We start from the raw sequence: 24,525 nt of genomic DNA on the forward strand, positions 1-24,525 counted from the left end.
CAGGAGTTACGGTGACGTCAGAAAGACGCAGAGCTCTGATTGGCTCTGATTGAAGGATAGTGGGTAGACCTCAAAGCAAGCTACCTTGAGGTCTACCTACTATCCTTCAATCAGAGCCAATCAGAGCTCTGCGTCTTTTTGACGTCACCAGAACCCCTGCAAAAGAAGAAGCAGACGAACTTTCGCTCCGCGTGGACTAAGCTTCCTGAAATCCGTCACCGCACGCGTTGCATTCTGGGAACCTGTGTGCCAGAGGAGTGGAGCGCGTATGGATTTTGCTTCCACTAATTTCCGCAGTGCATAACGTGGCGTTACGTCGCGATGAGGCGCTTCGAGTTTTGGAATGAGTCTGTGGAAGTAGAATACCGATCACCCTTCTCATTGGCTGAGCTTGATTAAGGAAGACTGATGACTGGCGTTTTGAGTGCATCGTGGGACAGTATGCGCTTAGGAACCCCTGAGAACACTGTTGTCATTTACAGGTGGGAACACTGGGGATGAATTGCTTCCGTGGCACATATACTGTGTTGTAATGTAGCAAGCGGTACCGATCCTTTAAATTTCCTGGGGTTTCATTTTTTTTTATATAAATACTGTATATAGTTTCTGAGAGCTGAGGAACGACAGAGTTTTACTACTTGTGGCAGCGCTCGTTGCTTTACGGTTGGACACAATAATATAGTTATAGAGAATTTGTTTATGAAAATTGCTACAAAGTGTTTTGACCGACAAGATCAAGGACTGCTTGTCTGTGGGGCCAGTCAAACCTTTTTGTGTTTATCGGGTAATGCGTGATACGTGAGAGTATTCCCAGTGTTTAGATTATCGGGGCTGGCAACGTACCGTTCATTGTTAAGTTGGCGATACTTGTAGTAACTCAAATGTCCTGAAATAGCCGTATTTTGTTTAGATCTCATAGGTATAAACGCTCTTAAATTACGGTATACCGTCTACTTTCCCGCAGAAAACTCGGAGAGTCAACCGACACACTTTACGAAAGAAGCTAGACGCAGCCGAAGTTATGAGCTATTGTGACCAATCAACCGGCATCAAAAGCGCAAATCACTGGGCCTTTTTTTGTTTATGATCGGTTCACACTCGAAAAAAAGTTAGTGCGTCTACTTTCACGCACAACACTCGGAAAGCCAATCACCGCAACTTACGGAGGCGAGGCAGCTCATGACACTGCCGAAACATCTGTTTAGACCAAAAAACGCAGTCTGAGTTGTGACATTAAGCATTACTAAACGTCACGCTCAGACTGCGTTTTTTGGTCTAAACATATTTTTTCGGCATTGTCATTCGCTGAGCTGCCTCCGTAAGGTTGCGGTGATTGGCTCTCCGAGTGTTGTGCGGGAAAGTAGACGCACGGGCTTTTTTTTAGAGTGCAGTAGTGCTAGTAAGCGTTGTAGGTGAAGGGGGGAAAGTGAGAGCGTACATCATGCGCAGTGCGACATGCCCGATCTTATTTTAAGGTCTGTGGTTACAGCAAAGAAAAGCAGGACGTGACTTATGGTGTTCGGGTTTTCTACCTTATTATTTGTTCTTCGTGTTCATATTGGTAATGCTGCGATTTCGTCGGCTGCGGAGCTTCGATAAAATGCTAAAAGCTCGACACGCTCGACGTTTTTTTTTTAAGTTGTCAGCGACGACAGCACATTTCCGCCCGCGTCATCCGCCAAGCCTCCGTAAATTGCGGTGATTGGCTCTCCAAGTGCGATGAGGTAAAATAACATCCGTGAGAATATTTAAGAATGTATTGCTTCACACACACCATATGTCTGATATAACCGATGCTCGTTTATCTCGTCCACCGCCAATCGCTTCCCCGTTTCATTAATTTATTGATCTCTGCCTCTCCCCTCCCCCCCTCCCCACCCCGTACAATTTGCGTTCCCATCGTTGCTCTCTCGATCGTCCAAGTAACCAACCGGGAACAACCGAAAAGAGTGTCGCGTTTTCACGCCCGTGTTGTCTAACGGTTTTCCGAATGGGCGAACCTAAAAGGCTACCGAACCCAGCAATTATACCCGCAACAACGTGGCTCCAACGGCAAATCTGTCAGGCAGGCAGGTAGGCTGGCAGACTTCTTCCAAAACCGACGCGCCCCATCGCGGCGAAATACCACGCATTGCACTCTGGGAACTAGTTGGCCACTCAGTTTCGGTTTCGACTGAGCAGCTTCATCTCATGCTATCACGCCGCGACCGAACGCGCTGCTTGCGTTTTCGATTATCTGACTTTTCACGAACGTACAATACACTCATTCTCGAGCGATACAAAACGAAGACCGGGGCACTTTCCTTGGTTCCCGAAACACGGGATATTGTGCATGCGTATGGGAACGTAGTAAGTCGTGGCTTAGTCACCTCACCCCACGAGTACATCTTTGAGCTCAATGTCAGTAATCCCGTCTAGTACCAGTGAACTACAACTGAAATTTGTTCGTCTGAAGCCTTACACGTATTTTGTTTGCCAAACGTCCGCTTCTTGTTACTTCATTGGGCGAAAAGCAAGCCGCATCCTCACAGGGTGTCAAAGTTGAGCCCAGCGTTTACGCATGAACTTTAAAGGAAACGCAATAAATTCGACTTCACTACTGCACAAAAGTTACTATGATGTCTTCCTCGTGTCATCATATATCTCCCACTCAAATTTTATGCGGATAGAAAATTAACATTTCGCAAACGCTGAGATCGGCTATGGCTACGACGGAGGCCATAGTTAGCGTCCCCTACTCCTCGCCAAGCCTTTTTGGACGAGCTTTTACTGACACCCAAGGTCTGTGCCTGAACGGTGTGTCTGAAATTATCTCGGCATACTCAGGCAGGAAGAAAGCAACACATAATAAATATTATGACCATTAGCAACCGTCAAACGCGCTTTGAATTCGTTCGAGCACTTGAAGAATGTCGCACCGTGCGCCGGACGGGCATGAACCCCTATGCGGTGCGCATAGGGGTTCATGCCCGTCTGGCGCACTTCCGGCGAACGGTGCGACATTCTTCACACAAGTGCTCGACTTTTGCTTTCTTAAAACGGTCTGTATGCGCGAAATTGCCTATATGATTGCAGGATAACTTTATGCGCATACGCGATGTTGAATATTAGTGGAATGCAAGCGCGTGGGGACTTCACTTCGTGCAGTGTTGCGGGTCAGTACAGATAAGAGATAAGAAGTGCGTTAAAATTGAGCTTTTCGATGGCGCCTCCGAGTTTTACCTCGCATACTCAGGCATATTAAGAAAAACAGTAATTGCAAAAAGTAATATTTCGTCTATGGACGCACGAAACAAACTTCCTGATCAACAACACTAATGTGAAGGCGCGAGCACGATGTATGCATACTTATTGGTTGCTACAGCTTGTTGATTTGTACGCAAGCAAGATCCCCGAGCTTCGCAGCGTCGAGATTCCCAGCACTGGCTCGTTCACATACCCCGATTGGAACGCTAACAGGAAGGCTCAGGTACAAAAATACAACAAGCATGTGTTAAGACAAGCTATACGTCTCAGGCTTGTGCTAAAGCTTCGAGGTCTGGCAATTTAGGTTAGTTTAGAGACCACAAATGACGCTCCCGGGACCAGAAAACAATCTCTGGTCGACGTGTCGATCGAAACCGAAACCATGCCACCCTCCTCCCTGGCCAACTAGTTCCCAGAGTGCAACGCGCGCCGTGTTGCATGCAGGTCTTTATGGAAGTAGTCTATTACCTTTCCCATGCGAGTTCAGCGGAAACGGGGACACGTCATTATTACTTCCCGGACCGCACCCAAACCTTGACTGTTTTCTCGGGAACGAGCACTGATTCCCCAAAACCTCCCCCCTCCCCCTCTGCGCGGTTAAGCATCCCTACTGCGAGCGGTTCATCGTCTGCTCGTACACACAGGGGGACTCCGTGACATCACGTCGTAGGCAGCCAGCTCTCTTTTTGTTCTTTTGGGGTCGAAGAGTGGCGCATCGCCCAGCGCTGCCAGGCCTCGAATCGATTAGATTTTGACCGTAAATTCAGGGCGCTCCAACAATTAGGCTAATGCAAGTTCTGCATACCACGTCCTGGACGTCCTGGAGTGATCTCACCCGTTAGCCTCTTTTTTTTTTTTTTGTATTTTGTAGTTGAGGCGTTGTAACGCCGTATTTGACCTTGAGTTACATCCAGTGACCTTTAACGACCCCGTCTCGCCGTTGACTCGCTTGTTGCGATGAGCACGAGTGTTTTCTTTTTATCGCGTGATTTTGCGGTTACGGATTTGTCCGACCGTGACGTGAACATGACGTCGTTTCATTTAGTTAACACTACACTACACTCGTGGAGAGCGTTAATTTAATGGTCATCAGTTCCAGATGAAGGCTATTTGTGCTGCAATCTCGTCGGTGTTAATAGTTTCATCGGGGTTTCGCGTTCGTGGCTTTCCAAAAGGCCATTCATGGGTGGATGGATGTGGATGAATGTTAATGTTAACCTTTGTAACGGGCGGAAGCTTGCGCCACCTAGCCTAAGTCTAAAAATACATTTGGAGGTGGTGCTCACTGTTGTCAACTTGATGCTGTGGTCACACTGTTAATGCGTCATGCAAAAGACAGACTGGAGACATTGTCTGATGCGTGTTTTTTCCTCTCATGAGGGTCCTCTCACATTGGCCATACGAAACTATCTGCAGAGACATGTTCGAAACGTGCGTATACGATACTATGAACAAATGTATACTTTCAGGCGCGTATTTTGATGATGGAGTTATGCGGTCTGTTCGAACACCGTGTCTTTTGTATGATATATGAGTAGGACATTTTGTATTCGGGTCGTATATATCTTTCGAAAATCGGGAAGGGAAGGGGTGTAAAATTTTTGCGTTATTCTTTAAGCTGGTAATAGGGGAGAAATGGTGTTTTTGCTAGAAATTATTGCGGAATTTCGGTTTTTCGGGTGACGAATAAAGCCCAATAAGTATAACTGACAATAATAAGTAGTGATTGGCTTTAGGATGTGGAATGTTTTATTCACACAAGCAAGTCATTCTTCTCCAGATAATCTGGTTATGACGTGGTATACGAGCTCAGTTGGTCATTTCAATTCTCAACAAAATTTTGTTGACATGCTTGATCATCGGCATGCGGAATCCTTTGTAACCCGATAGCAAATCTATCTGTTCAGTCTTCAGATATACCTTAACCGAGAGAAGGTTTTCTCAACATCAAAGCTTCCATATCCAATGCACAGCAACGTCACAAAACATGCGTGGGGTGTAAATACAGGGAAATATCGGATTTTACCCGAAAACGAAGGACTCTAGGTACATGAGCAGTTTGGCGGCGGTTTACGCCCGAACGGACACTTTCAGAGACAGAGCCTTTAACAACTAACTACCGAGTTTTTATGAAGGCCTCAATTATCCCCAAATCCACACCTTACTGGCCACTACTTCACATCAAGGCCGCGGTGCTGGATTCGTTACGTCATCTATCGAAGGTCAGCGCGGTGCACAAATTGAACACGAGTGTCAATGTATATCCCGTGCTGGCTACCGATGGGTGCCGCAAAAAAATCCAGTGATACGGCTGGTTATTTAAGAGCTGTTGTTGTACAGGTAGTCCTCATCACTTTAAGACGACCAAAAAGGGGCTGGTCATTGGTGCTTACAGTGCGTCACGTGACAGAACAGACGCGCAGAAACTGTTTTAAGAGTGTACGGTCTTAAGAAATGCTTGCATGTCTGCCTTTTCCGCAGAAATCTCAAACAGCCAATAGAAAATTGCACCTGCAACTTACGCGTGAACATGGCTTTGGCAAGCTTCCGTTTGCACGGGCTTGACTGCACCAGCAGAAACATGGCGGCGGCCAGTGAGTCACCTTGCTTGCCCTTGTTAAGCGTGACATCTATACTCGTAGTAAAAAAAAAAGTCCGGCTCCCCGCGGAACGTTACTAATGTTCCCCTTTACGTGTTGAATGAAGGTATATGTACATCGTTGGCGAAATGAATTGAACGCAATTTAAACTGGCCGAAGAAATCGGCCTCTTCACTTATCGCGCTGGGATTTACTACAGCGCTGCCGTAAGGTGTTAAGAGCTTTCTCTAAAACTGTGGAAAGATTGGCTCACCTAAGTCAATCACGAAAAATAATAAAAAATAAAAACATGTTTTCCCCATCTTTTGCATGTACACTAAAAATATACTTTGCGTTCCTGTGGCGCTTATTTGGGTCAAATGAAGTGAAGATTAGGTAAGCCAATTCTATATGAGTTTCATGTCACAATTTTTCTAGTCGTAATAAACGCCAGAAAAGCCCAGAACATTTTAATAATGATTTTGAGAAAAAAAAAAAAAAAAAAAAAAAGCTTAGCGAGAAACTTTTTATAAACAAAACCAGTTTTTATTTTCTTTCTTTGACTCCGGAGTTTTTATGTATTCATACTGTCAATAAGGAATGCACCACCTCCAAGCACCCCACTAGTAAATCCCAGCGCGATAAGTAAAGAAATCGATTTATGCGGTCAGTTTAAAGTGCGTTCGATCCATTTCGCCCACGCTGTAGGTGCATCTTATAATATATTTATGTCATTCGACCGAGACGTACGCGTTTCAAAAACAAGAAGCATCGTTTTTTTTTTTTTTTTTTTCAAGGACCAAATATTGTAAGAACTACTTCGCGCAGTGCATGAGTAACTCACAAAACTTCCTTTTTGTTCTTGATGTGACAACGAGTATTGTAGCTGCTGAGCCAATTATCTGAGCACGCCATTGTCTGCAAACGCTTGCTCTTAGTATCTATTGGACGTGACGACTCCTCAGGATCCGACGTCAACTCGGCTGAGCCCGTGTCGAGAACGAGAGCAGCGTCAACGTTCGGCGAGGACACGTATCCAATCACACGATTTGTGCGCACAAATGGCGTATGCCAATGTTGCTTGATGGCATTTTGATCATGGCGTGTTACTGCAATCTATGGAAGGGGTCCGACGAATGACGAGGTTAGAAAAAAGAAATTTCGTCGGAAAATGAGGCGCCTGACGTTTCACGTGCCGGAGGTTTTGCACTAAGAAACTTAAGCCCCATCCAGCGAAATACTGTCGGAAAGCTTCCTAGAAGGTCTTGTACCGCCTACTTTGAACCAGCTTCTGCTATAATCATGTTTTGAATTTGCACAAAAAGGTTAACGGTAATATCCCTTTTTTTATATATATATAGAACGTAGAACATTGGCGTTTGAACAGTTTATGATTTACGTATTCAGGACTCACATATAATTTGGGTTCCCACCTTTCCTCAAAGAAAAAATCGGCTATTACGGCGGGGAGGGGGAGGGGGGGGGGGGAAGAGGGGAGGGGGGTGTAGGTATGCATGCGTGATTGAACTGGTAAATAAAAAAAGGAGTGTTAACAATCTTAACAGAGATTCAATGTATGTTGAAACGAGTTTTTGAAAATGAAATTCATTGACAGAGATCTATTAATACGTCATAGCACATGTAAGTACACAAATACACAAGACTGAACTTAATAACAAGCATAGACGTATACCGCATATTCAAAATGAAAGCCCCAGAAACAAATCTCGCACACTCATCCTGTGAAGCAGATGGAAACCGAGAATTGCTATGCAAGCAGATTTCGAGCGTAAATTTATTTTCAAAAATTGCTGGTTTAGAAGTTTTGGTAGGGAACGCGGTTATAGAACACGACCACCGGCACGAGCCTATAGCTTAAAGTTTATGGTCACTCATAAAGTCGTGTAACAGGAGCATGTTTTCAAACCTCTCGAGTCATGAATTACAAATTGAGTCCTCGAATTCGAAGTAAAGTCTTGCTCACCATTCTTTGATAGCCTTCGGTAAATTGCAATGGCGCTCTACGTGCTACACTGAATCGTAAACGCGCTGGCTTTTTACGAAAGTGACGTCTTTTTTGCGGTTAAGTAAACAATTTCAGGGACCAAAACATTGTATACGAAATTAGCTTAAATATAGACGATGCATATGCCTATATACCTGATAACGTTGATGGTCCAGACTCGACTATAATTTTAAACCCCCCCCCCCCTTTTTTCTTCAAAAAAAAAAAAGAAAGAAAATTGCGTTTGGGTAGTTGGAAGAAATGGGCAAATGACAGTCGTGTTTAGATACAGGCCGGCAACCGGCCCTTTTATTTAAAAAAACAAAAAAAAAACACAAAAAAACGACCATGCCGGTCAATATTTGGGCAGGTGGCAACCCTAATATATTGGGGGTTAGAAACGGTTCTTACGTCGACAAGAAGGTTGACAACGTGCGCTTTGTTGACTTTGCAAAATATCCGCTGGAAGTCAGCGTAAGTCCTCGCTGTATGCCAATCTTTAAGGACCCCTAAAAAGAAAAAAAAAAGTTTTTTTATAGACGGTTTGGTTGGGACACACGTGTCGAGAAATAAGTTTTCCGCGAAAAAACAATTTTTTAGAGCAATATTGGCGGTGAGAGATTTATTTGAAATTCTGCGCGCGAAGTCCATGACGTCACGGGTCATTCCGGAATGACCATCTCGGTCGTGAAGGCGAAGCCAACTCACCCCTCCTCCACAAGCCCGAAATGCCGAGAGAGGAAACAAGTGGAAAGGAGGTGACCACCGACTAGATCGCGTCTCGCGTCGTCAATATGGCTCTAAAAAAAAATGGCGTAAATTTAATTTTTTTCACGCGTGTCCAACCAAACTGTTAAGTTTTTTTAGGGGCCTTTTAAGGCGGGTTCACACTTTTTGCGACTGCTTATGACCGAGCGCCCTGTGATCTTTTACGAGATGGATGGATGGATGAATACGGCTGAGCCCTTTGGATCGGGCGGTAGCTTACGCCACCTAGCCATTTTGTTTTACCATTTAAGCTTAGAATATTTAAATGTGAAATCTATATTCACTCCGCAGTGCAAAGAAGGTGAGGCTATGAAACCCCCTTGCCATCAGTGGAGAAGAAAATACCTAGTTTTCTCTCGATTTCTGCCACCATTCACTTAATCTTTGCTTGGTAATCTCTACAGTCTTGAAATCCACTCTCCCTTCGCTGTCTCTAAAACCCAATGACTTTATTAAATCTATGTTGTCTTCGGTAGGCATAGGGTGAAGCCCTTTACAGTAGAGTATCAAGTGCTCAGCCGTCTCCTCCTCCTCTCCACAAGCAGTGCACACTGTATCAATTTCCTGGTACTTCACTCTGTATGTTCTGGTTCGCAGAACACCCGTTCTTGCCGCAAACAGCAATGAGCTTCCCCTAGAATTATCATAAATGCTTTCTTTGGCAATAACTCTTTTGTTTAATCTATAGCTTACCAGAGCCGTCTTTGTCTGCATTCCCTCTAGCCACCAATCTCTTTCTGTGGCCTTAACTTTCTTCTTAACTGAGACTTGCTCTTCCGTATCTTCGCTATAGCCCAAAAACTTTCCTCTTAATTTCCTAGTGCGCTGTCTCCACTTTGTGTCTACACTCCTCATGTATAAATAGCTGAAAACCTTTCGTGCCCATTGCTCCCCGTCCATTTGCCTCAACCTATCCTCAAATTCTACCTTGCTCACCGCTTCCCTGCTCTCAAACGATGCCCATCCCATGTCTCCTTGTACTCCCTGGTTTGGCGTTTTGCAATGTGCCCCCAAAGCCAGTCTACCTACTCCGCGCTGTTTTATTTCTAGTCTCGCATGCACTTCGGATTTCATGCATAGCACTGCGTTTCTAAAAGTCAAGCCAGGCACCATGACCCCTTTCCAAATCTCTCTCACCACCTCATACCTGTTGTAATTCCAAAGTGCTCTATTTTTCATTACAGCTGCATTTCTGTTGCCCTTACCTATTATATACTTTTCATGGTCTCTGAGATATTCTGCACCATCGCATATCCATACTCCTAGATACTTGTATTTACTAGCTCTCTCAACTGTAATATTCTGTATCTTCAGCCTCTCAACTTCATCCTCGTTAAAAATCATGACTGCCGATTTTTCGCTACTGAATTCTAAACCTAATTCCTCTCCTTCCCTACCACAGATGCTCATTAATTCCTGCAACTCTGTCCTGTTGTTAGCCATTAGTACAATATCATCCGCATACATCAATCCCGGTAAGGATTGCTGAATTTTTTGGCCTAGCTTACTGTAAGAAAGGTTGAACCCAAGCCCACTCTTCTCTAGTCTATCCTCCAATCCTCTCAGATACAACATAAACAGCAAAGGCGATAACGGGCACCCCTGCCTAAGGCCTCGTCTTATCTCTATTTTCCCTGTCGCCTTTCCTTCCCATGTTATAATCACCTTGTTATCTTTGTAAATGTTCCGAGGGGAGAACAAACTGGCGCCATCTATCGGGCAGTTGGGGAACGACTTGGGGTTTTCACATATTTTATTCTTTTTTTTTTTTCGCGCATTATTCGTTTTTAATGATTTCGAAAAGAAAACATTTGGAAATGTTATAAACAACAATTTCTCATAATATTACGTACATTTGATTCCTCAAATACTGCAGAACCTTCGCTCTAGTTGAATGCAGTTCCAGGGCCACGTCGTAGATGGCGCCAGCGTGCCATCCAGCTGTTTGGCCTTATTATCAAATACAGTTGAAACTTTTCAAAATGTCAAATACCCTTTTTTTTTTGCTGTTGTTTTGGTTTAGTGGCGGCTCTGGCCAACGCCAGAGGACCGACCAGCTGCGAGTCCAAGCTGCGCAATTGCACGGACCTGGTGAAACCGTTCCTGAACGATCTCCGCTACATGTTCCCAACCACCATCGTGGACGTCGACGACATGTGCAAGTGAGCCGCGCTCTTTCGCAACAACCTGTCAGACTTGCACCACACGCATTAAACGTAATTAGATTACTCGCGATCAATTCTTTCGAACATGATCTCGTAATTGTTTTATAATAGTGCTCCGTCAATATGAGATAATACTTACGGGTAATTTGATTACTTTTCGAGGTAATAGATTGATTCGTGAATATTAGACTTGAGACGTCGCTATTTTTTAAGCCAAAACCATTGTGAGCCTTTTTGCGCTCAATTTGTAAATAAGATCGAGGAGAAAACTTTCGTGTGAGTAACCTTCCGATAGGGATCTGAGTTACACTTTTTCCCATCAATTAAAACATGCGCATAAAATAGAATGCTTAGAATGCAATAATCTCGCGTCATAAAAAGTAATTTAGAAAATAAGCTTATATAAATTTTGTGAAGATATTCATATAACGAGCAGTCACTGACCAAGGCATTTCTTTACTAATTTCATGTCCCTAAGCTACAGGACTTGGCTCTGCTTGAGCACGGATCTTCTCCATCAGTGTAACGTATGGGCTAAGAACTCGAGATTGTTGCTGAGAGCTCGTAGCTTTGGCCGTAGACAGAGGAAAAAACGAATGTAGTATGGTTCCAATGGAAATTGATGTTTGATGGAGTAGTAAGCAACTATCTCGAGTTATTGCGGCTTTCAGGATGTGGAGTCGGTTCGTGGACTGCATCCGGCGCTACGTCACGGACTGCGCCACCGAGGACCAGAGGGCCAAGTTCAACAACGCTGTCGGAGATTCTATCGACACCGTCCACGCTATCTGCAGTTCTGAACGCTACCAGAGAGGTGAGCCCGTCTCAAATAAGGGCTCACCACGTAAAATGAACCGGATGAGATGGGCGAGTTGTCAAAGAAAGATAACTTTTTCCAGCTGGTGGACATCGTGCTGGTGTCACTCGAAATAAAATATATAAACTCATCCTTTGTATGGCACACAATAGCCAATAAGAGCAAATCGATATAGTTTGTCTTCCGATGTGTGTATTCAGATAAATCACTGCCGATGCCAAGTAATTAGGAGTTTTCAAATGCTTGGGAACGATGCAAGCCGTGTTAGTTCTTGAAGTCAAAACACAAGATAACCGATGTTTAATCTGTCCCTATCAGGTAATTTCCTTTCATAAAAAAAAACGTATTACTTTTTTGTTTTTTTATTTCTGAAGCAGGTAGTTAGTAGTACTAGAAATGCCGCACAGAAAATACTCGTAGAGAAGTAAACTACGCCATCGAGGTAAAGTTCAATTTCCTACAGTGAGTCGCCGAATGCTGCGGTAGTTTTACATTGTAAAAATTCCTTAGATTCACTCTGTATTCTTTGGCAAACTAAATCTGGGAATCTCACGAAGCACTTCGACACGTTGCGTGTCGAGGACTTTTTCAGTATCTCTAGTTCCATGGCCGTTACTGCCTACCTTACCGATAGCAACCCGGGGGGCTGTGCTGCGTTCAGTATTGACGTTGAATATCTCTACTATTCAATGCGCCGTGATGAATTCATGCTTAGCGTAAAAGAGTGCATTAAGAATTTCAATGATTAAATTGTGTTTAGGTTTCAACGACAAATTTCTGTCGACATCTTTCTCGAAGTGTTGTCGTTTTATTTGAGGTCTACCTTTATAGGGTGGCACGCTAAGGTGCTTGTACAGACGTTCGGGGTATGCATAGGGACTAGGGTAGCACCTGTTTTGTGGGATATCTTCCTTGCAAAGGTTGACAGGACACTAGAGAGTTTGGTGAAGGCGCTCACAAAGAAGATATTCAAATAGGTAAACGATTATCTGGTTTCCGTGGAAAAAAAAGGGACTTTAGTTGGACCCTTGATTTAGTGCTCAACGCGTTCAGGGAGCAATGTCTGGGTTTGGGGTTCACATTTGAGACCCTAAGAACCATACAATCCAGTTTTTGAATCTCTGCGCAGACGTGAGCAAAAGCCACGTGTGTTGGTGGAATCATCCCAGAACCTCAAAAACTCTCCTTGATTTTCGATTGGGTACTATAAGCTCGTCATAAGAGGTAGTACTGAGTCATGTATCCGTTGGGTGTTAAAAAAAGTCCTGCTTCCACGGAGTGGAAAGGAGCCTTTCCGCCCAGGTAGGGAGACTATACTCCGTTTCACCTTCCGTCCGAGCACAGCGGACGCTAGATGCCATCCCAGCCAATGCGGCGTTGAGGGAGTGTCATGCGACCTTGAGCTCTCTGTGTCGCCCCGCCCCACCGGCAGGTCACGCGACTTTCTCCCGGCGCTGGATCGTCTGGGGTGGCTCGTGGCGTCCATTGCGCTCGGACTGAAGGTGAAACGGAGTATAAGAGACGCCGGTTACCCAGAGTCGGTAATCGCCTCGGCTGCGGAAACAATAGCAAAAAGTATGAAAGGGGAGGCGCGGGGTCTAGTTACGGAAAAGAGTAAAGAAGTATCTGACAGTCATCCCTTACATGCACCGCTTGTCGCACGATTTTAAAAGAGCCGCCTCAAGATATGGGCTAGACGTTGTGTTTTCGGCACGTAACATGGTGAGCGGAATATGCTCCGCTGTGGAAAAACGCGCGAACACAAAGAAACACCACATCGAGTTCATACCATGCAAAAAGGGCGTCGTATATTTGATAACCTTCTCGTGCGGGAAGGTGTACAACGGGCAAACGGGGAGATGCCTCAACATTCGCCTCCGGGAGCACCGTAGTTCGTTAACAGCAACCGCGGGCTCACACTGGCCATTGTACTGCCGTGGCTGCGCATGTACACCTTTACAAAAAGTGACATCGTGTTGTATAAAAATAGAGATCAAGAGACTCGCGAGATCGTAGAAGCTCACAGAATAAAAAAAAAAAAAAAAGGAAAGCCCCACCTGCGTGAGTCAGGCTTTCTTGGCATTGATGGACAGTGAGATAGAACAGCTACACCGGGAAGATCGGCCATAGAATTGTTTAACTGATAGCACACTATTCTGGGATGCGCAGGCATGCCATTCCATCAAGGTTAAAGAGTCATGTGTTTCCGTTCGTTTTTTCGCGGTTTATCCAGCATAAACCCTCAGTTGTTAGTTAGCGCTTGTATCGTCCACTTCTTTCCACCGCCCGTGTAACATTCGCGCTGTTTTAAGATGAGCTAAATAAAACTTCAACAATTTGACGACTCATAGCTTGTTGCAATCTCAATGCACTTGCTGCCTGAAGACATCCTTGCTGAATCGTAGTTTATTTACTATCGTAGTACCCCGAATCGGTTATTGGGCCTTGGTCGAACTACCTGATCAAAATCCGACGAGAATTCAGTTTTATTTGGAAAATCGGTTTACACATCTGGTGAACTATACCGCGATTTGGTCACATCTAAGTATGGTCGTATGGTTCAAATGTGCAGCCAAAACAGCTAATGCCGGAGCTGCTTTTGTTAAGAAACCAAGCAAAATGTTCATACTCTAAACGGAGCAAAAAGTCCATTTAATATATTCAAGGTTTCCCGCCTTAAAAATAGATTATATTGTTACGGGTTTCCTACGCTGAGGAGACAATCCCTATATAAAAGTATTAAAGGCTCCCTTGGTATAAATTTGTGAAAACTGACGCGGTAAAGCACCGGAGTGATCAGTCGATTCACTTATTATGTATGCTCTTCATGTTTAGGGGGTAACCTGAGACCATGGTTGCTTTCTTGTTGATCATGCGGGTCGATTGGCCTGCAAGGGAGCCAGCTCAATCGCCGAAGGAGGAAGGAAGAAAACGGCGCATAAACACGCCACATTCTTCGGGATCGATGGGAACTGATCGTTATGGAGGGGGGCTGTTGAACCGACCCTGACGTTTACTACCAGTGTCTACTCATCTGGCCACAAGATGGCCTGGAAAGTTGTTTTGATAAAAGGAATTTGAAGCAGCGCTTCAGAATATAATCAGGTATGATGAGATGATAAAATAATGCACGTACGAGCGAAAAATGACAGAGCGGTTTAAGGAGAAAAGGTACATATAAAGAATATATCTAGATATAAGAGCGGTGCTATGGAACAAAAAAAAATAATTAAAAATGTAAAACAAAGAGTTTCTAGCGACACGTAGACATGGCCAGATGGTGTTGAAATTATGCATTATGCTGGTAACAAAGTTAGACCTTAAAATTAAGAGACAGAGAGGCAGAAAATAAAATAATTACGGACCGAAAAGCTCCGGAAGAATGGGGGCGAAGCAGATGGTAGAGGATACGTAGCAGAGATGGGGAAAGTGAGAGGCTGTACTGGGCAAACTACAAGATGTACGTACTTAGAAAACAACCGACGTTGTAAGCCTATTTATTTGTGTTAACACAGTGCTTCCCAAACTCGGATACTAGCTTGACCCATCTAAAATATAACAATAATTGCGTCGCAATCCCTCCTTCTCTCCCCCCCCCCCCCCCTGGAACTGGCCGCATCGCAATGACAAACTCCTCAATTTCAGTGCATGCGTATTAATTCCCCAAATAACGCTAAATTGTAGTTCGACAATTGATAAAGTCAGAATAAATCAGCCACTATAAATTACACCCGCCCCCCCCCCCCCCCCAAAAAAAAGAAAAAACAACAACAAAAAAACAAAAACGCATGCCGGCGGTTATGGCGTTTTATGATGACTACGCTGAGATTGTTCGTTAAAACAGTCCCTTAAAACGAGGGTATAGCCCGAAAAACGCAAATCCCAGTTGCAGATTGATGTTGAGCTGCGATATGTACTTAGTTTTTGTGGACGCCACCGCAGAGAAGTCAAGTTTGTTTTTTCGAACTCCCGCTGAATCTGTCGCAACCTCTTTTGGGGTCACGACCCACAGTATGCCACATACTGCGGTAAACACTTTGTATCAAATTCGTAGTAAAGGAAAACAGGCCCTTCTGGCTTGTTTTCCTTTACTGATTTACGATGAGAGAAACAAAAATTTGTGGAACAAAATTAAAAACTTGAATGTTGACTCGATGAATTAAGGGACGCTTTCCAATGGTGATGGCAAGAATTTCAGTGTTTTTAAAGTATTAACGTTTATTAAAGCAGCACTGGTTTTTACCTTTTTGTTGTGGGACAGACAGTGTTAGTAATGGCAAGGACGCGAATGCCAAATCCAGTCGAAGAACTATCATGCGATACAAGTTAGCTCCTTCGAGTTTAGGGCAGGATTGTGTACGAATAATTTGTTTTATATTTAATTTAAAAAAAAAAAAAGATTGGCACACTGCACAACTGTATTTCGAATTTCGGAGAATCCCGAAATCATCATATATAAACTCCGATAAACTCCGAACTTTGTGGATAAAAAAAAAAAAAAAACTACAAAAAAAACCTTTCCGAATTTTAGAAGAAATAAACTCTGAAAACATGGAATGCTAGTTAGAACTAGGGGAAGATATGACAAAACGGATGAATATAAAAAGGGGTACTAGGCAGGGATACCTTATCTGTCGTGTTTAAGTTTTGAGCTGTATGGTCAACGCCAACATGAGAAGGCCAAGTTTACTGCTGGCTAAGATAGGTAAAATACCGCATGAAATGCATTCGACCATGCTGAACTACCCGACTGCCACATTGCGACATTAGGAAGTGCGCCACTTCGTTACCAAGCTCCCCTTTTAACAGTTTCGTCAAGTTCGTCGAGAGCTCAGTGCTCTTTATGAACTACACAGAATAGTTGTAATGAAGGCTAGGAGTTAGCTCGCAAATTTAAGCAAATATATTTGGAGAGTCCCGCGCCAGACGCAAGTGGAACCAAGATATCCACTCTACTTTGCTCATCTGACAACGCCGAATGATCGTTGAATCATTCTCACACGCTTCAGGGGACACCCAGTTTCATCGCATTATTCCATCGCTTATTTTTTATACTGCTGGCCTATTCTAAACCATAAAATGCGTAGTATAGTTCGTATACAAGTCATAGAGCACAAAACTGGCGGTCATCGACATGCAACGCCGAATCGACGCCTACTCCAAGCGGACAGCGTGGTAAAATCGCCAACCAAAGCGGATCGGCGGAGGAAGTCCGTCCCCCGGCGACAATGTACTACCACCGGGTGCGGCCAATGTCCAGGAAGCGTAGCATGGCCTTACAACGGTTCGACGGTACGCCAGCCGCAAAAAGAAAAAAAAATTAATAAAGCGTACGCTGGAACGGTCGAATGAGTAGGCAGGAAACGGCCACTATACTCACCATCCAATACCCTCTCTCTCTCCCTCTTTCACACACTGAGTTTCCTCCTTTTTCTGTGTGTCGTGGTGGATAGTGATTAGACAGGATACCAATAGAGCACACTTTCTACGACGCGGAAATCGACTGCATGGAGGTCATATACGCGACCGACGGTACGGTTCCGCAAAAATCGGGCGAACGACGGCTTCGTTTGCGGTCCGACAAAGTTTGGGGCCGAAGTTGACGGAGCGCACCGGTCGGCCTATCACGACGATGACTCTGCGCTTTTTTTCGTCGACGTCCAATCGGCGCGCTCTGAGAACTTTCGATTCTAACTTTGTTTGACGAGCTTAGGGACCCTGGACGGCGTCCACAGTGTACCGGAATTTGTAAGCTTGCGCTGGTTGGCGCCAGATGGCGGCACACAAGAACTGATCTGGCCTTTACGTAGAGCACGTTATGTGGAGAGATACAATAGAAATGCTGGAACGTGTCATTATGGATTGCAAAGCCCTAGTCACACTCGTTCGTTATAAAGAAAGACACGGCACACGCTGAGAGACACGATGACGAAATTATCGGCGGAAACGCGCCGGGCATTTTTCGAAGCAATGTCTGCTTCGTGCAAGTGCATGTTTCGAACATGTCTGCAGAGAAATCAATCATACATCATACAAGCAAAGAAACGCGTCCCAGACAGTGTCCGGAGACGGGTCCACCGGGGCTCGGCAAGTCCATACCACCGCACGAAGGTGCAGACCGCATCATGAGTCCCTTGAGATTCAAAAAGGGCGATAGGGGAGACGCAAGAATTCTAAAAAAAAGTTGAACTTGAGGAGTCTTGTTGTACACGTTACTCGAAAGGAAGTAATCGATTACAATTACAATAACTCAAGGGTAAAAAGTATTAAATTGGATTACTCAATTACTCGAGATGAAAACTGATATGTCATTACTTGAAGAAGTGTAACCGTTAGTTTTTCTATGTCTTCAACTTTTCAAAACGCGCTTTTTTTCTGACGGTTTCAAAACGGGTTTTTCGTACTGTTCGTTATTGGATTGGACTGAATTGGATTGGAATGAATTTGAGTCACCGAACTATAAAACTACTTATCGTCTTAATTATAAATTTTAGAAAACCATCCTCCGGTCGTAAAGTGGTTCGACGATTAGTTGGTAGGAAACTTGTACCGTATTTGCTTGTCCGAACGAATGGCGCCATTAGGAATAAAGCGGAAAAGTGTAACGGTTCCGAGTAATTTTAATATTCCCAAAAGTAATCGGATCATTCTTGTAATTACTTTTAATAAATGCATTTAAATGCTTGCATAATTACTTTAAAAAGTTATATATTAGCTTCAAAGTAACAACAAGTTAGCTTTCTCGTTACTTGGTATATACATTGCAGGCTGTAACGAAAAGCTTTATCTAAAATTGCAGGAAACGCGTTGGTTTCACTCGTAAAAAAATGTTAAAACAGTCCGCAACCTAGCGAACCAATAACGCCTGAGCTTTCTGCCACAACGCTCAGGAAGTCCCTTTTTTTTCCCTTTCGAACCGTAATGTCTCCCGTTGCGCCCACACTGCATGCACTAAGCACCATATTCACGGCGTCCACATATACGGTCAGGGAATGGAGCGTTGAGACACTTAGCTTTTAGGCTTACTGAGCTGCTCCAGGTGGAATAAACTGAAAGAAGGCTGTAAGAAAAATGGCTAAAATCAAGAAAGGCTAGAGGTTAACTTGGGAAAAAACTGGCCTCTACAGCGTGTAGTACTATAGAAATATTATTTAAATAGGTGGCGCAAGCCACCACACAATCTAGTCCATCCATCCATCCATCCATCGATTCGAAAAATTAAAACCACCATGCACATGATTAGCCTATTTAGCAGACGACCAAAAAATTTCGCATGCGTCCCGGCGAGGCCGTACAGTTTAAAAAGCTTTAAATGCCTAACCAAGCTTGAGCCTCGTGTCAGGGTTTATGTTTGTCGACGTTTCTCCAGTTGTCTATATACTGTATACGCTCTTGTTTATGGTGGACTTTAATGAAATCATTGTGAGTGCCAGGTGATGGGTGTATTCGCAGATAGAACCTTTCCTTCGTAGTTTCACACCCTGCGAACACGTCATAAATGTTGTTTTATATGAACACTGATTTATGCTTATATTCATATAGTTGATTGTGATTATGACCGCGCGCGCAACTACTATATTTAATTGCTTATTTGTTTGCTCCATCGTGGTTTGTACCTTCGGGACCCGAATAAATTACGAAGGGGAGTATCCAGTAGCATTTTAAAGAAACAGGCCCATGTGATATGGATGCAATAATATTAATAATTATGGCGATGAATGCAGTGCGGCAAAGCAGTGAAAAACTGTCTGACGTATGAATGACCTATAATTTACTTTGGTATGACACCGCGGGATTTCGACTTCATGAATCTTGGTGACATGACAAGTTCCACACTCTTAAGAAAAAAGGGTGTAAAAGGGTGTATCGTTGCACCCTTTGTCCCATATAATACACCCCAAAACTTCATTTCGACATACAGCGCCCTATAGTCGAACAGACGGCCCCAAATTTCGCAAGGGGCTTGATAACGGTGCGATATAACTTCTTAAATAGCTAAAGTACGTATCAAGGACCATCATCATCATCATCATCATCATAATGCCTTTATTTGTGCCAATTAACAACCAACAAAGGTCTACAATGTGGCACAGTGAAAAAAAAAACAAATTGCGCAACTGTAAAACATGCTCAACTGATAAAACTAGCATGCAACAAAACACGACAGTACATTTTTAGCGACGGAAAATAATCTCATCTAATTGTCTACTGAGATTTACGTAGCTATCAAAAATATCAAACTTTTCATGCCCAAGATTGTTTACACTTGTCTGCATTCTTGTTGTTGGTGATGTCATGTGTTGATTGTGGGGATAAAAAGTGAGAGCTGTCCTATTTGAGCGAGTCGGTACGTTAAAGTTCACTGTGAACAAAAGTGTTGAGTCAATGTCCCCGTGAACTATTTTATATAAGAAGGCAACATCGCGCAATAATCTTCTGAGGGATAGACACTGTAGGCCAAATTTGTCGAGCAGGAGTTCATAGTTGTAAAAATGCCTTCGGCCAAGGTATTTGTCATAGATTATGCGCACAAAACGTGTCTGAACTGACTATTTTAGCTGCATCATGTAGTGTCAGTGAATTCCACACCACAGAGCCAAAGTCTAGTCTCGATCTGATAATAGAACAAAATAAACGAAGGAAACAAGCATAGTTCGCAAACTTTCTAGTTAATCGAGTAATCATTCCAAGTAATCTAAATGCAGAACAGGCAATATGGGCGACATGGCAGCCAAAGGATAGAGTAGTGTCAAAGTACACTCCTAGATCACGAAGCGATGATACTCTTAAAATGCACTTATCATCAATTGAGTATGAATAGTGTATAATTTCACGTTTTTTACTGAAAGACATGACCTTCGTTTTTTTCTGAATTGATGATTAAGCAATTTTCCCGACACCAGTCTAAAATATGCGTGCGTCACTCTGAAGAAGGTCACAGTCATCGATCAAACTAATACTTAAAAAGAGCTTGATGTCGTCTGCGAATAACAGCACGTTTGAGTTTACTACGCAATTAGATATCTCATTGATAAAGATCAAAAACAATAGTGGACCCAAATTGGAGCCCTGTGGTACTCCCGATGACGGATAAAAAGGATCAGAGAAGTTATTTAAAATGCGTACGACACAACGACGGTCAGTCAGGTAGCTTTCAAGCCATAATAAAAGCACAGGAGAAACGCCATTACGTGACAATTTGTGCAGCAGCAAAGCGTGGTTCACCTTGTCAAAGGCTTTCGAGAGGTCAAAATAAACAACGTCAACTTGACCGCGATTACAAACAAAAGGCACTGAATAATCAAGGAAGGTACAGAGGTTTGTCTCGACTGAGCGCCCCTTGATAAAACCGTGCTGAAAAGAACTGATACAGCGCTTGAAATAAAAAGACAGACGGGTGTGCATCACTATCTCAAATACTTTTGAAAAAGGACATAGCAATGATACAGGGCGATAGTTCCCAACTTGCGAAGTATCCCCCGTCTTATGAATAGGAACAACAATAGACTCTTTCCACAGAGATGGAAATATACCCTTACTCAATGAAATATTAAATATATGCTCTAAGATAGGCGCAAAAAGATTCGAGCAACCTTTAACAATAAAGTTAGGCACATGATCTGTACCAGATGTTAGTTTCGGCTTCAGTTTCCTTATAGCCGCCAAGATCTCGCTAACAGTGACTTTGTCTACTGCACAAACATCAGAGTAGACAGGATCGTCAAGAAATGCACTATCTTTAGGAACATCGGAGGAAAAACAATTACTGAAATAACTTGCAAAAAAGTTAGCGATATCCTTCGGGTTAGACAGATAATCAGAATTTCTTCTTAGACAGATACCGTGTGTACTGCCTTTTGTATGTTGTCTAGCAAATTTCCAAAACTTATCTGGTTTGTGAAAAATACTATTTTCTACTGCGTTTAAATGCACACACTCGTCATGAATAAACAATTTTTTAACAAGAGACCGATAAATGCTGAACTTAGCATACCACATTTGCGATTCATTTTTTTTTGTACAATTTGTGACAATGTGATTTTTTCTTTATGTAATATATTAGATCTTTAGAATACCACGAAGGATACTTTCTAGGTTTCGATGACCGTTTTGGAATAAAGTTTTCCATTCCATTTCTCACTACCGTCGTAAACGACTTCGCCGCTGAGTCGACAGAATCGTCCTTCAAAATGGATGACCAGTCGTAATTTTCAAAAAACCTATAAAGACCAAAATAATCGCCTGTGTTGAAGGAGTAATACGTCTGCTTTGGGAGAGCTGCAGATTTCAACGAATTATGGAAGGCAACAATAAAGGGTGGGCGAAAAGCGTCAACCTTAACAAGTGAAACATCGGCAAGAGTTAAGCCGATGATTGGCACATTTGAAAGAAAAAGATCAAGGACGTTCCCAGCGCTGTTATCAAACCCGTTTAATTGACTAAGGCCATTAAAATGTATGAAATTCAATAGGTGAGACGACTTGCTTGCTGTCATACTGTTTTGACTAGCAACAAATCCTGACTGCCAGTTGGCACCAGGTAGGTTAAAATCACCATAAATGTGCACCCTGAACTTTGAAAAGTCAATTTCTTTTTCCAATGTATCAAAGTGTTCATTAAAAATACGATTATCCGATAGGGGAGGGAAATAATAAAGAAAACACCGAGTTTTTACAGTAGGGCCAAGAAAACCCCGCTTATTTTTTTTCTTGTCAGTATAACGTACATTAGTTATTTTAACAAGTTGTACCACACGGCTATCAAGCCCCTGGTAAAAATTTGGGCCGTCTGTTCGACTGTAGGTCGCTGTACGTCGAATCGAAGTTTTGGGTGTCTTATATGGGACAAAGGGTGTAACAATGCACCATTTTACACCCTTTTTTTCTTGAGAATGCAGAATAGTTGGGCCTTCAAGAATGCGGTTTCAAAATATAATTTGCTAAACAGACACGTACTAGAAGACTTGTGCTATAAGCAAAGGTGAGGAATAAGCTATTTTTTTTATCAAGGTTGAAGATTAGTTACGATGATAAATACAATGAATTAACACCTCGATCTATCTTCGAAGGCTTTCAAAGCACTGACAAGGGTCTCAGTGCTAGGATCTTAGATAACACATGTCTCTTCAAGGTTAGGTCGAACTGAAATTTTGAAAATAAATGGTTTCCGGGTTCAGAAGGCAAAGTAAAAGTTTTGTTTCAAATAGCGAAGTATTGGGTTTGCGTTTGAAATGGCGTGTTCAACATGCACGCCGGATGAGAGGTTGTACTTACTGATAATATTGTCATGAACGCAGGTGACGAGAGGATGAACAGTGAACTGAAAATAAAAGTTTAATCGGCGAACTTGTGGCAACCAACATAAAGAACGAGCGTCGAGACAGCAGAAAGCAGGCGGCGATTTGGCGGCGTAACAGCAAGCAAGAGCGAGAATGACTCGACAAGGTCCCCCGCAGCTTCTTATCTAGTGTGCGTGACTATCTCAAGTTACGCCTCGAGTAAGAATAAACGCGAGTCTTCTAGAATTCTGTGACCGAGCGTTGTTTGCTCGGATCTACGAGCGGCATTAATATTTACGAAGTTGCTAGAAAGTGGACGCCTGCCTGATGATTGAAAGTTGGGAAATCTAGATCCAATGCATAAGAACGGTAAAAAAAATAGTGTCGAGAACTACAGGTTTATTTTCCTAAAGAGTGAATGCTGTAAAATATTGGAACACATAGCTTATTTTACACCTCATGTCATTTAAATTAAAAAAAAATCATTTTTTACCTCAGTTTAACGCGGTTTCCACGCAGGGCTATCATGCAACACGCAACTGCTGGAGTTTTATCACGACCCTGCCTGTGCACTTCATAAACGTTTTGAAGCTGATTGTATTTTTCTCGATTTCATTAAAACTTTTGACGTAGTGAATCACTTCCTTTTACTGCATAAACTACTTAGTGTAAACATCGATGCGAATATTTTGCAGTTGATAGCCAATTATCTCGACAATAGGAAACAGTGTGTCATAATAAATGGAGTTCATTCATCATATCTAGAACTATAACTTCAGGTGTTTTACAAGGCTCTGTTTTAGGCCCTCTCCTTTTTCTAATCTTTATTAATAATATCCCGCATGGAGTTACATCTAGTATCAGGTTGTATCCTGACGACTGCGTTTTATACAAATAAGTCTCCGAAGACGATGACGTTCAGGTCCTACAGAATGATTCAAATAAGATAACAGAGTAGTGAGATAAATAGAAAATGTATCTTAATGCATCCAAATGTGTCCATGTTCGATTCTTTAGAAAACATAAAATTTACTCTGCAGTTTTTAAACTAAACAATCACCCTTTGGAACTTAGTACTGAGGCAATATATCTCGGGGTTCTCTTAACCGATGATTTAAGACGGAATAATCACGTGAAGCAATTACGTTCTAAGGCCAGCGACATGCTGCATCTTTTGCGTCACAATTTCAGAAACGTTTCAGCTCACTCGAAAAAAAACCTCTACTTTTAGTACGTCCTCCCAATTCTGGACTATGCCTGCATTATTTGAGACCCGCGTACACAAATATATATATATAAACGGAATCAAACGAATTCAGAATCAGGCTGCGAGATATGTGCTAAATAACTATAACTGTCACGATAGTGTCTCTCAATTAAAGCTCCAGCTCGGATGGAAACCTGTACAACTAAGGCGAAAGTGCCTCCGTCTCAAGTCTACGCATAATCTATATTACGGTATAGCATCGGGAAAGATAAATCAAGATACCTATTCGCACCCTATCATGCCTCTCTTCAGGCTAGCAATAAAAAAAAAATCCGAATATTTTTCACACGTACTGTATCCATTTCCCCCCAGACAATTAATGCTGGAACGTGCTGCCCGACTCACTCGCAGAGCTTCATAACGTTCAATCCTTTTTTGGTTAAATCGTATTATTGCGGTT

The 24,525-nt window shown here is 43.0% G+C and overlaps 1 protein-coding gene across 1 annotated transcript in view; it reads left to right on the plus strand.

Annotated features, from left to right (window-relative positions):
* LOC120843835 overlaps window positions 1-24,525 on the plus strand; it is a 43,329-nt gene that overhangs the window by 9,299 nt on the left and 9,505 nt on the right. Inside the window, exons 2-3 of the mRNA XM_040215280.3 lie at window positions 10,622-10,760; window positions 11,435-11,577. Coding sequence (XP_040071214.1) covers window positions 10,622-10,760; window positions 11,435-11,577 — 282 coding nt within the window. The remainder of the gene's footprint in view (window positions 1-10,621; window positions 10,761-11,434; window positions 11,578-24,525) is intronic.

The sequence above is a fragment of the Ixodes scapularis genome, unplaced genomic scaffold (genome assembly GCF_016920785.2).
Source record: "Ixodes scapularis isolate PalLabHiFi unplaced genomic scaffold, ASM1692078v2 PGA_scaffold8__174_contigs__length_109621045, whole genome shotgun sequence".
Lineage (NCBI taxonomy): Eukaryota > Metazoa > Arthropoda > Arachnida > Ixodida > Ixodidae > Ixodes > Ixodes scapularis.